The sequence below is a fragment of the Dendroctonus ponderosae genome, unplaced genomic scaffold (assembly GCF_020466585.1).
Source record: "Dendroctonus ponderosae isolate FM_Combo_2020 unplaced genomic scaffold, Dpon_F_20191213v2 Dpon_F_20191213_2, whole genome shotgun sequence".
Lineage (NCBI taxonomy): Eukaryota > Metazoa > Arthropoda > Insecta > Coleoptera > Curculionidae > Dendroctonus > Dendroctonus ponderosae.
This window is the reverse complement of record NW_026018165.1, coordinates 3113151-3126536: the sequence shown is the minus strand read 5'-3', so window position 1 is coordinate 3126536 and position 13386 is coordinate 3113151. Positions and strand designations below refer to the sequence as shown.

The window sequence follows — 13386 nt, the reverse complement described above, 5'->3', positions numbered from 1 at the left end:
CTTAAAGTATTTTCTCTATCTAAGGTCACTTATTGTTAAATACATTTTGAAGATTTTACAAATTCATTATTGAAGTGCATATGTGGAAACAGATATTTAAAAATTTACTTTTAACAGAAATAAAATATAACTTAATAGAAATTAATGCACTTTTAATCGAAAACGTTGTTTTACATGTTCGTTAGATTAAGCTTGGGAAGAAGTACTTTTCCCAATTTAAAATATGTATTATATCTACTATAAAATATTAAAATATAACTGAAAAACTAGAAGAGTAAGAAATCAAAATACACAGGACTTAAAAAATACTTTCACTAGCTGATAGATAAAGAACTAAACGCATTTGTTGAACATTGCAATTTTACTATACATTTTAAACAATTTCATTACTATTTACATATAAACTAGTTGACTATAAGTTGTATGAAATAATGCCATGTTGACAATTTAAATACGTATTTTCTACAGTTGAAGCTCCATCTAAAAGGAATAAAAATAGGATTGTATTTCGTACTGTTTTACGTCAGACTAAGAACATAAAAAACGACAAAAAGATTAATGTTTATGAAATATGTTGCAAATTTCGAAATATTTCATGAGCATGCATTACGTTAATATAATTAACAGAAGGTGGCAATTAATTGAAGTTAAACGGAAAACAGATTAGACATACTTACCAATTGGATACCATTTATTTAATGTCGGGGCAAATTCGGTTCTTCCAGAAGCTACAGCGTGCCTAATCGCTAATGGTACTGAAACAGCTAGACAGAAGGGTGGCTCACCTACAGCTGCGGATTGTATGCAATGTTTTACTGTTTTACAATAAATAAAAAATCAACATTTAAATTAAAAACAAATCGACCATTCTGTGATTCATTTTTCAATTTTATTTAAAATATTCCTCTGGTGCCTTAAGAAGATTGATGCTTCTCCAGTGCAAGATCATACCTTTTGATTTAAGCACACCAACTTTATTCGGAATTTTCTTAGGAAATTTTATACGAAAATCGATTGGAATATCCTTGGCACCTGGAGGTTTGTAATTCCATGTTCGGTTAGTCAAAATTTTCCCATCTTCATCGGTGATAATTTGTTCGGTACAAAAGTATCCTAGAATTAAATGAAACCTTTTTGGTGCCGCAGCTAGATCTTTAGCAAATAATTGCTTAACTCAATTTACGCAAACCACCCTAAAAAGCTACACTAAGCAGTTGTCTTAACTAAAATGAATGCGAGCCACGTGCTCGGATAGTCAGTCACTAGAAGGTAACGTTCGTCTCTAAGTAATATTCGAAACAAAAAGGTAGACTAAACAAGGCGAGTATCAAAACTTGTTGGAAAAACTTTTTTTGGCGACGAAAACAATGGCGTTTTTATGTTCAATTGACTTACGGGATGTTTAATGACTGATCACTATTATACTTTTTGATGCAAAAGATAGTGCATCCTACTTATCTACGACTTTTAACATTTAAAACACAAGCACAGCAATTAATTAAAGTTGTGCCAAAGTTTCGCCTCATATTTGGCGAACTTTTATGAATTCACAGACATTTTCTTATGCAACTGTTTCATTGCATTTCGGAATGTAAAATGTTTAAACTTAATAACATAAACTATTTTTTATATTCTGGTTTGGACAGTACTCATTTTTAAGGATTAGATTGCGTCCTGCTCTCTTGCAAATTTTTATAGTTTGAACAACTTTTTGCTCCGGAAATTTGATTTTTACCTAAACCCATTGCAAAAGCACCTTCCACCTGCCCTATATCGATTCCAGGATTCATACTGTCACCAACATCTTCCAATAGATCTACTCTTGTAATTTGATATTGGCCAGTAAGAACATCGAGTTCAATTTCCGATGCACATACTCCGTAAACATTGTAAGGCTGCAAATCTTCTTCCTTCGCTCCTTGGCACCTAAACAAATGTCGGTTTGTCTGACTAATGTAAATGTTTAAAACTCTTCAGAAGCAATAGTAAATTAAGTGTTAACTTTTAGTTCCGCCTTAATTACATTTTTATGTACGGCAATGAAAATAGAATAGAACAGTTTAAATTGATTAAAGTAAAAAAAAACTCACATAGAAGTTGCACATAAATTTATAAACTCCTGATGACACTTTTGAATCAGTTCCCGCCATGATGCATTTGAAAACATTTTTTTCATGGGCTCTATTCTTTTCAGCAGCGTGTCACAAGCCTTTATAACTCCCTAAAATTGTTTTTTGCTAATTGTATACTTGTTTGTGAAGTTAGGTCTTTAATGTTCGTTGCAACGACCAGCTTTTAAAAGAATTATTCAAAAAAATTATAATAAAAATTTTATTGAAACAGTCATATTGGGCAGTGGATGCATCTAAGTAAATTGAGCAAAACGTTAAACATTAAATGAACGTGAATCGTCAAAAAGCGTGTAAAATGAGAATATTTAACGAGCCTTGTCAACACACAAAACGCTGTTTGAAATTTGTAGCCCGTATTTTTCAATGCATACACATTTCTATGATTTATCGATGGGCTGTATGCCCTTATTACCCTATTTGGTAAATACATATATTTTAGATGCTCTTTTTTCAAGGTTTGAATACATTTCATTTCGTAAAAAAACGTTTTTCAGGTCGAGGTCTGAGTCACTATCTTTATAAATTATCCCAGAAGATTTGTAATAACATTTATTTCTAAATAATAATTGATAGAATTTAAAAATAATTCTTTGTTGTCAGTAAGAATCCGCATATCTCACAAGGATCGTTTAACCAATTATTTATTTTCTGCTTATCAATACTTGAATATGCTAGTTTTGCATTAACATTTTTAGTTTTTTACTCTCTTTCCCCAATATTTGGAACGTGTGAATATTAACGAAATAAATTCTGATACCCAACAAACTGCTTCGCTGGTTAAACTAGCGCCGGTCATTGATGCGTTTGGTGCTATTAAATTGTTACTAGGTTTTACTGTGATTTGATCAACCGATATTCCTAGTTTATAGGCACACACTTCAACCACCTGAAAACATAAATATGTAATTTATACAGGGTTGCTCATTAGTGCGCCAAAGCGCGATATCTCAGTAAATATGAATTTTAGAAGAAAATGTCTCCCGCGAAGGTTTTTCGTGTTTCTGAGATGCGAATTTTAAAATCATTTTCAAGTATAAAGGTCAATATCAATATATAAGGTGCGTTATAAACGTGTGGTAGTAACCAACTATGGTTTTTTAAATGGGTTTAAAATAACTCCCTTTATTTGCGCTTTTCGGATTTATCGTCTAATTCGAATTTCGAAATTCTAATGTAAATTTATTTTGAAAATTTTATCTGAAAAACTTACGGATTTGGAGATTAGGAGAACATTTTGCCAATAGGGCTTGGAAATGGAACGAGCAACACCTAACTTTTGCCAAAATGTATTATTTTCTGACGAGTCAATTTTCACTCAGAGTTTTACTCAAAATTAATGAGGTCAGTTAATACTCAGCGACAGTGACTGTAAATGTTTGAGGTAGTATTATGTGTGACTTTAGATTTGGGCCACATTTTTTCACGGATACTTGAATGGTGCAGCACATTTGTATTTTTTGCGAAATGGTTTTCCTGAACTTTTACTTACAAAATATGTAGCTACAGCATGACGGTGCCCCTGCACACTTTGCCTTGAATGTGAGACACTATTTAAATTTAAAATTTGGAGATGGATAGGCCGTGGCGCTCCCGTTTATTGGGCAGGTAGATCGGCAGACAGAAAATTTGATTTTTTTCTATGGGGTCACATAAAAATAATTTTATTTAAATATATTGAATGATATATTTATAATATTAAGTTTTTTATTGAATGCATCTTTTGATGGTCGACATGTGCCCAGTTGACTTGATTCAAGCAAAAATTAAGCTATTTTATAAATTTTGCCGAATAACTTAGAAACGGTAAGTTTAAAGATTACCACACCCTATATAAACTAGCTTTAAACGTTCACGATAAATCCAAAATTTGAAAAGAAATTGGGGGTTTCATATGAAATAACCAAGTTATTGAGATTAACAAACATGCAATTTTAGTTGCTCATTGGGCGGTTTATTGGAAACTTTTCGTAAATTAACATATGTCAGCACGTAGTTTGTTTAGTCCTCTTAGAGGTCCACAAGACCGATTTGAAAATTCGAATTAAAAAAACCATAATTGGTAACTACCACACGTTTATGACCCACCCCGGATACTGAAGAGTAATTTTAATCCAATCAAAAACTTTTGTAGGAAGTATTTTCTTCTAAAGTTCATATTTACTGAGATATCGCACTTTGACACACTAATGAGCAACCCTGTATATTTGAAGCCAACAAGTTTACACACAAAAATCAAACAAATTTAATTAAGCCATCATCGATTTGAAGTATTTACAAATAAATGTGAAATTCAACAAGGAAGTTTTCATTGCAATTTGCTTGAAACAAAGCCTTAACTTTTCGATACAGGTATCATCTGACGTTCTATGAAATTCCTTACAATATTTAAATTATCCGCTTTTCATATTATTTAAATTAATCATTATTATTGCGTAATCTGCTTTGCACCGTACTTTATATTAATGTAAATTTGAGTATTAAAAGTTTAAAACGGGAAAACCGTCTATAAGCTTTACAAGACTATGCGGGAAATTCTCCTACTTTCTCTCATTCCGCGTGAAATACAGTTTAACTGAGCTTAAATTGCATGGCTGACATTCCTTATATTCTCTTTTATTCTAAGGCTAATAATAGAAAAATCAGCATATAGGTTGCATGCTGCATTGTTTATTTGAATACGCTCACGACATTATTGAGCTGAGACAGCAAAGTGAAAAATCCAATTTAAAATTTTAATTTCTGTCGGTCTGAAAATCTATAAAATGTACAAATTCTACAATTTATTTTTACTAAAGACCTGAAGATATTTTCTCCATTGAATATTCATTATTTTAAATCTTTATTTAAGCTGGTTATTGAAGTGTTGGTTTAGTCATTTTTAGCTTTTTAGTTAAAGTAAAAGTCAATATTTTATTTCCCGCTAGCACTTTACGCATTTCAAAAATTATCTCATTGCTTTGTCTAAATGTGTATTTTACATTTGTTCACTTGATACCAAATACACAACTTCCAGCTAAATGGCAAATTACCGTTTAGCAGCATCTAATGTTTCACATTGAAGAACTTTTCGACCTCATTCTTAAAGTGACAAACTGACCTTTTAGTTTCTCATTTTCACGAAAGTTTGCTGTTGATCCAAGGTTCTAACAGGCTCTTAAAAGTTGAAACGTTTGCTGTAAAGATTTTCTTACTAGTAATATTTTGTATCGCCAGCTTTCAGCTTAGCGATCGCTACTTTTTAATTGGTGAAGTTCAATTTTGCTGGTTAGTTAACATTTTATTTTTTTAATGGATTTTGGGATAACACATTTTTGGTTAGCTTGTCCGGAATTATGGGTTCTCAGAGAAAAATTTATCAAAATTTGTCAAATTTATTTTTCCATTTCTTACTTTGGTGTTTATTCCTTGTCCTATTTCTACTCCTCCATGTGCAATGGCTACTGATCCATCAATGTGATATATGGATACTAAAATTCCATAGCCAAGCATCAGGTGAAAGGGATATGTCATTGGGACAACAGAAATTCCTTTTTTTCTCCATCTGTTATTCTAAAAATTAGTGAGAAAGTATTTTATATTATTCCCACTCGTTTATTTTCAACTTACTTTATTAAATTCCAGTATTGTGGACTTTCGCTCATATATTTGAGCCCATTGAAGCAAGTCATTAATGTGCTCTATCAATTTTGAGTCGTCCTTATTCAGATTTTTCAATCTAAATTCTAAAGGATCCATTTCTAGTTCCATGGCTGTATGTTCCATCACTGCTTCAACCATAGCTAGCGCTTCAGCTGATCCTGCATAAAAAATAACCTGACTGTTTTTGAATTTAGTTTAAAGTTCCGTCCAATTACCCGGTGCTCTGGTGTAACATGTTGTAGGATTATCAGTATGAACGACGCAAAAATCTGCTCTCCATAGCTTAGTGTTGTAAGTTTTAAAATAGATGTCGAAGAATTCTTCAACAACATTCTCATTATTAGCATTACCGTGATCAAAATAAATGTTGTTTTCAAAACTTTGAATAATCCCTTCATCATTTACCCAAACTTTGTATTTACTGTGTACTGGATATCTGTTAAAGAGAATGATTTATTCAAACGCCGAGATATTGGGTTTTTATTTACCGCTTCCCTATAATATTCATATTGCTTTCCAATGGAAGCCACATCTTAACAGGTTGTTTTAGTAAATAGCATGCCAAAGCAGTTGAACTTGAAATCAAGCTATTCCTAATTATCTTTGCTCCGAAGCCACCTCCAAGCCGTTTTACTGATATGTCGATCCTGGAAAAAAAATGTTTTCCATTTTCTTCAACCATCAGGTTAATAGTTAATGTTTCTGGACTCTTTAATTTTTAATTTGTGGTTTCATTTTTTAGTTGGTTTAATTGCAGTGGAAACACTATTATTTGGTCACTTAACTTAGTTAAAAACTGATATACAGGAATTGGGAATTCGAAAATGACTTTAGGCTTTGTTACTACCAAATTGCTCTTTTATGTTTTGACAATTTAATCATTGCATCTGTTAATTTTTTGCGCTGGGGTTATGTTATTTCTAGTTTAGTTTTCAATTATTCCTAGCTTTTGTTCCCTATAATGTTGCTTGAATAAATAATGTCAACCAAATTTAATTGGTTTCTATTACACATTTTATCAAATCAACTGTTTTTTTCAAAACGCTTCGGTAAACAGTGTCTTTTTGTGGGACTATGAATTATAGTAAATTTATTTTTAATGGCTTTACCCGTAATGAATGGTATGTATTCCAACAAAATGGGAACAAAATATGCGAATGTGACACGAGAGGCAAAAATAATATAATTTATGAATTTATATTTTACTGCAAAATGCGAATATCGTTTCCAGTTAACAATAGGGGCATTGACTACAAACACATGTGTATTGTTTATTTTGCGATAATTAAATAAACCCACATTTTCTAAAATATTCAAGCTATTACAAAAAGTAATTTTCAGTTAATGGAACTAAAAAAATTGCGTTACTGAAATGAAAACATTGGAAGTAAACCTTTCCATAAGTAAACCCAGCGCTGACGTTATTAATGTAATTTTAATTTATATCTGCTTTAATATATGTATGTTTTTCTGAATGGTTTTTATGAATGAAATGAATAGTGATATTACTAACTTTTTTAAATAAAAATTACATATTTGGCTTTGTTTTTAATGAAAATTAAATCTATTGATTATTAAAGTTTCATGACGTACTTATTAGCCGGAATATTCAACACAGCGGCTGCCGCGCATTGTGATAAGTCGATCCACTGGCTCGAAGGATACAAATTGATCCCATCTTCTTTTGGAACAGCACTACAACATTGAGTTTCCATGTGATAATGATATTGCCCCGATAATCTGAATGTTCCCGTTATTTCCTTAGTCTCCTCTTTTTGCTCTAGGGAAACGTGAAACTTTCAAGTTTTTTCCCACTTTTTCGCGCCTCTCCTACACTTTCTTACCTTCTGCACCTGTATTGACAGCTCTGATTTTTGATACTCTATTTTGGCCATTTTCTAACGCATCGTTGATCGAAAGAATAGCATTTTTTGCAGATGCTCCATACCGAATTTCTACCATTTCACTAGCGGATTGGGCTAAATCGTGTGTTATTGCAACAATAATTCCGACTGGCTGGTAATAATATTCGATGGAATCAGAACAAAATAATTTCTCCTCGCTGGAGAACAGTCCCATTTCTAATGGAGTAAAGGTATTTCTACCCGGTATTGAGTCTTTGTCAAAAAATGCCACAACGCCAGGAATTTTCTGAAACAGCAGCTATATGAAGGCGAACTTTGAAGGAATCTAAGGTTGTTTCTGTTGTTTTAATTGCAAAGTAAGAAGCGTGAATAACTCCATAGTTCTTTAGAAAGCGTCTAATAACAGCACTTACCAGGGCTTTTGTGGCATCTAGATTGAGGATTTTAGTTTTGGGTCGGGCTTTTGTTGTTACGAATGATGCGTAAAGTTGGTTTGGATAATTCGGCTTATCCATAATGTATTCAGCTTCTCCTAAAATATATATTTATAACTGCTATATGTATTTCAAAAGTATGGTAAAAATATATTAGTTGTATTTATTTTTCAAATTTTATGAACATGGACATTAAAGAGTGCTAATATACTTATGAAACAAGTGGGTTTTTCGGGGTAACCCGAAAAACCCACTTGTTTCAAGGAATGGCCTCGAAAGTCTATCTCTTTTGAATATACTTATGATCACCTTTATTTTTGATTTGAATGCTCCACACATTTACTCACCAGTTACTTGATATTTCGCTTCGATTTTGGCAATGCCTCTAGCTAAAGGATAAATGCATTCTTTTGTATCATATTCCTGAGCGGCTTTTGAAATTGGTCTATTTAGCATCAATCCACCAGTTAGGTTAGGGAGAGAAACACATTTTTTTGGCGCAATATTCAGAATAAACTGAAATGTGGATAAAACATTATTTAGTTTCTTGGAGGACCGATTTTGCGTTTCTAGCAAAGGTTTGTTTGAAATGCGAACAAACATTGCTAGTTTTTATGTATTTTTCAAAATTATGTCTTTGATTTGTATTTTAATAATACATTACTGTAAGAATATTATGATTTACCTAAAACAGTAGGGGTTAAAGTGGGCTTTAGGTAGGCTTAATACAATCCATTTCCGAAGTTTTGTAACTAACTTTCGACTCGTTCAGTCATGTTGTTTACCAAAGAAGTTTTAGCAATTTTCGAATCTTCGGCTGATTAATGCGCTAATGCATTTTTGCTTTTAAGATTTTATATTCCAAGTATTAATATTTTAGTAAACGTCTAGAATTTGTTCTGTTTTTCAAACGTTTATATAAAATCCTAATTAAAAAAAAACTGCATTTGCAATCAATGTGTTCTGAGAGAAAAAATGCATGGTTTGTAAGTCACGTATCAGCTGAATTGTTTCAGTAACAGCTTTAATTAATAAACGTTTTTTTAACAAAAATATAAGAATTTATAACTAGAGAATTTATTTCGTATCACACGTGCGCGTATTATCATGCTACTTTAGGTAGTTTTTGTATTTCTTGACTTTCACACTGTGGAACTTTGCAGATTCTGGTGCGATTCTTTAGCCATATAACCAAATTATATCTACGGCCTCCTCTTGTAAATGCTTTCCATGTTTCTTCCTCTCTCTATTTATCGGTCGCGTGATTCAAAACAATCAGTCAACAACAAACAAACCTTGTAAAACAGCGAAATAGCTAATCCTTTCCTAAAGTCTGGTCGTGCCTCCGGAAGAATAGTTTCACACTCCAATTCTCCATCCAATACCTTCAACGCTGATTGTAAAACGCCATTATCGAAAATATACTTTCCCGATAGGAATTGTTCAGTTTTTGAGGCGTGAACAAACTTTTTGTTAACATGACCATAAACTATCCTCGCTGATCGAAGTTTATTATTTTCTTGCTCGAAATGAAAAAGGAATCCGGCGTTTTGCAACGCGTGAGCATTTTGATGCCGTGGCATTATCTGGAATATTTGCAATGGAATAAAAGCTCAAAATAAACGGGGAGTAAGGAAAAGACAAAACATTCTAAGATTATAAATAAATATTAATTGGCCATTTAACTACACTTTTAATTTTTTTCAGTATTGTTATGGTTTTTAAGTCTTTATCCTTTACCTTATAGCTACCATATTTATATTCCATGTTGCTTAGTTTTGGAAACAAAATTTTTCGAATCACTTTATTTGACATATCCAGCTTTAGAAATTGCTGTGGGCTAGTCAGGTGCTTGTTGCCTTCAATATCAACTAGAATAGAATACAAAGAGATTGAGCTATACATTTTGAAGCAAAACTTCGCACGCAACTATGTCAGGATTTGTATTTCCTTTAGCGATACATTAAAACAGAAATAAACCGAAAACTAGTTATCAAATCAATTCTTTTCATGTCAATTTCGGTGGCGCCTCTGTCGTTTTCCAAAAATTACCATAATTTTCTAGTCTACTTACCAATATCCAGCGTTGCATTGCAAGTTTCAAGCACTAAAAATATATCTGAGGGAAATTCTCGATGGTTATGTTTAATCATTAGGTTTCCTGCTAGTGTTCCAATCTGGAATATGGCACAGCGATTATATAAAGTGGAAATCCGCTTATACAGATTTGACAATATGAAAATTTACTTTACTTTTGTGTGTTATTGACGAAATGTGTAAACCGATTCCAGATCTGGTTTCATTGAATTTCATAAAAAGCTAGTTTGGTTTTAGTTATATTGCATCATCTTAAAAATCGTCTTAAAAATCATTACACATTTTTTTAATTGAAACGACAAAAGCTCTTAAAGGATACTTGTACAGTTTAAATAAATTGGCAAATACTTCTTACATTTCGTATTGGCACTGTTGCTATCAGCTGAGTATGTTCAGCTACGGCTTTCAAGTATGTAAATTGTTCATTTTTCGCCGATTCTCTTTCAAATATCTTTGCAGTATCTGTAAGGGTGACATTAGCTCCAAGAGCCAAAAAGTTTTCATTAATTTTATGCCCTCGTAGTTTTCCAATAACCGAGATGTCTACGTATACATTAGCCACAATTTTATGTTTATAGACCCCTAAAATTGAGTAAAAACTGTTGTTAAACTTTATGGAATGGACTCAAACGAGTTGGTTGGTTTCTAAGGATAACATTGATTTTCATGGTCCGGAGCACAACCGCCATTACTGTAAATTTGATGTGCTACAATCTGCCTAATAATGGGGTGGATAATTTTATCAGGCAGAAATCATTCGAATAAATAATACTTCAATAATATGGCGGAAGGTTTAATAAGTACGAAGTTATTTTTTCCCTCCAAGATCAGCGGGTGGAAATCAAAACTGAATAACTTTTTGTACGCGTTTGATTAAAAAGAAACACGAACCACGTCCACACCCGTCGAAACCAAATTTAATAAACTCCAAAGTAACTCTGGCATATTAATTCCCATCAATTCTCGCTAGAGATTTGCCAAACTTTTTACAACTTTCACCGCCTACCGGTTGAACTGACCTTTAGCCGTATTTCCTGCTACCAGTGTACAAATTCGAGGGCCATTAAAAGTTTTCATAACTCGTAGTAGATCATTAAACTCATACACCCTAATCCAGGTCTCCCTCGGGAACATAAAGTGGAATGGTGGCTTTCTGGAAACGAATTATTTATGTTTATACTAGATATAAATACATAACATATGCATGTTTCGGGATTTTTTATTCAAAAACATTTTTGGAAAAACGCTCACATTTTTATTAAACGGAAATTAGTTTTGCAAACCTTATTATTGTAAAATTAGATAGTGCATAGAAATATAAATTAAATATTACGAAAATCAAATATTTCAATATTTGCTTGATACTATAGTCGACATTTTTGCGCTCATTACAATACCACATTAGTTACTCAATATTTCCTTTATGAATTAATTAAACTAGTAACTCTTTATTGCAATAATTAATATAACTTTCTAAACTTCAGCCTTTGCTGAGTTTTGTCAAAGCCTCAAAATGAACTTTACACCATATTACATAGTGCTATATTTGTTTTCTTTTGTTCGTTATATTAATTAACTTACACCTCAACACCTCGCGAAGATTTCATCTCATTTCGATCTTCATTATTCTTAGATCTGCAATTGAAATCATTATCTGTGCTAAGATCTTCTATGTCTCGAATGCATGCTTTCAGATCTGGAGTCGCGTCTTTACATAGAGATTTAAAAGCTGACAGGATTGGCCTATACCCAGTACAGCGACAAATATTGCCTAGTATATAAGAGAGAAAAAAATGTATTGAATAAATTAAAATTGAAAGCCGATAGCTTTACCACCGAATGAGTTTTCAACATCAGCCATACTCAATTCGAAATCGCTTTGTTGTAGAGCATACATATTCATTATCATTCCAGGAGTACAGAATCCGCATTGACTTCCATTAAATTTAATTAATCTCTCCTGTATAACATGTCTCTGGTCGGAATCACCTATTCCTTCTATCGTATAAATGTGCCATCCTTGGCATGAAAGCAATGATATTAAGCACTAAAATATGCAAATAATTTAATAAATAAGATCAAACAATCAAATTATGATCTCGGTTAATCTGTTGTTTCGCTCCTTATGCATAATTGCATCAAATGTTTTTGATGCTTTGGGTACTATCATTTCTTGAGATCGTGCTTCCTGTTTGAGTCAATTTTATTTGCCTGGTTATATGAGTTTTAGATGTAAAAGCCTTAAAAAGTTTTTCGATTTGAAGAAAATTTCTCGAATAGGTCTGAACTGCATACAAGTTCTCAAGAGCTTAAAACGCTAAAAGCTCCATATAATGTGCTAACCGCCCACGTTCGATTTTGAATTTATTCAGGCCAGAAGTCGTCAGATTGTATATTATCAAACTAGGGCCCTTTTTCGTTGTTATCGTCTTTGGTACTTTAATAACTATGAAATTGACTGTTTTATCTAGTTGGAATAAAATTTTGTTTCAATATTGACCCATCTGATAATAGTTTGCAATATAATTTTATTATAATTTACCAAGCATTTCTTTAAAACTTGCATGATTTGCTAGTATGTTATTAGCAATTCCACCTATTTTCTGCTAACGCCTTAATGATAAGGTCATAAAATGACATTCTCAGTGTTGTTCGTGTTCGAGTTCATTTTGCGCTATTTTCAGCGATCAACTGGGTTTATGAGATCCAACATGTTATATTCGCTTTATCTAGTTTTTATATTGGTCAACATTTATTCTACAAGCAGTTAATGCAACGTAAAATGGCTTTATTGTTGAGAAAAAAAAATGGTGGAGTTTACGAAAGTTTAATTATGAGCGCCACGTAATAAAAGTTATATTCTTCGTGTTTTGTAGAGATACATTTTACGCTCGGTTTGGATTGTTTGATATAATTATGGAAATAGTAACTGCTGTTTTGTGAAACTGTTTCCGGATTAACTTGAACATTAACTACATATATGTGTATTATTTCAGAAGCTTTAGATTTGCTTCTTCATTTTATTCTTTTTATTCATCATTATGTATTTAAAAAATACCAGAAACCATCGCATTGCGTTATCAAGTATACCACAAGCATTTTTATTGCGAAAACAATCTGAAATTTTTTTTATACAGGGTTATTCACGCTATACGGCACGAAAGTTTGCGGCTAAACCGTTTGATTTTTAAAAAGTATTATTTTATGAATTGTCCGACG

The 13386-nt window shown here is 32.3% G+C and overlaps 1 protein-coding gene across 1 annotated transcript in view; it reads right to left on the bottom strand.

Moving 5' to 3' along the window:
* Positions 1-119: 119 nt before the first annotated feature.
* The window catches only part of LOC109536954 (xanthine dehydrogenase), a 15781-nt gene continuing 2514 nt past the window's right edge, over positions 120-13386 (bottom strand). The window contains exons 4-24 of the mRNA XM_019903442.2: positions 12001-12214; positions 11749-11938; positions 11187-11320; positions 10523-10749; positions 10145-10247; positions 9811-9941; positions 9366-9656; positions 8418-8586; positions 8050-8168; positions 7616-7922; positions 7365-7551; positions 6260-6418; positions 5987-6207; positions 5739-5929; positions 5523-5681; positions 2890-3018; positions 2091-2221; positions 1736-1926; positions 952-1113; positions 678-791; positions 120-480 (exon numbers count right to left, since the gene is read on the bottom strand). Coding sequence (XP_019759001.2) covers positions 413-480; positions 678-791; positions 952-1113; positions 1736-1926; positions 2091-2221; positions 2890-3018; positions 5523-5681; positions 5739-5929; positions 5987-6207; positions 6260-6418; positions 7365-7551; positions 7616-7922; positions 8050-8168; positions 8418-8586; positions 9366-9656; positions 9811-9941; positions 10145-10247; positions 10523-10749; positions 11187-11320; positions 11749-11938; positions 12001-12214 — 3597 coding nt within the window. The 3' untranslated portion in view covers positions 120-412. The remainder of the gene's footprint in view (positions 481-677; positions 792-951; positions 1114-1735; positions 1927-2090; positions 2222-2889; positions 3019-5522; positions 5682-5738; positions 5930-5986; positions 6208-6259; positions 6419-7364; positions 7552-7615; positions 7923-8049; positions 8169-8417; positions 8587-9365; positions 9657-9810; positions 9942-10144; positions 10248-10522; positions 10750-11186; positions 11321-11748; positions 11939-12000; positions 12215-13386) is intronic.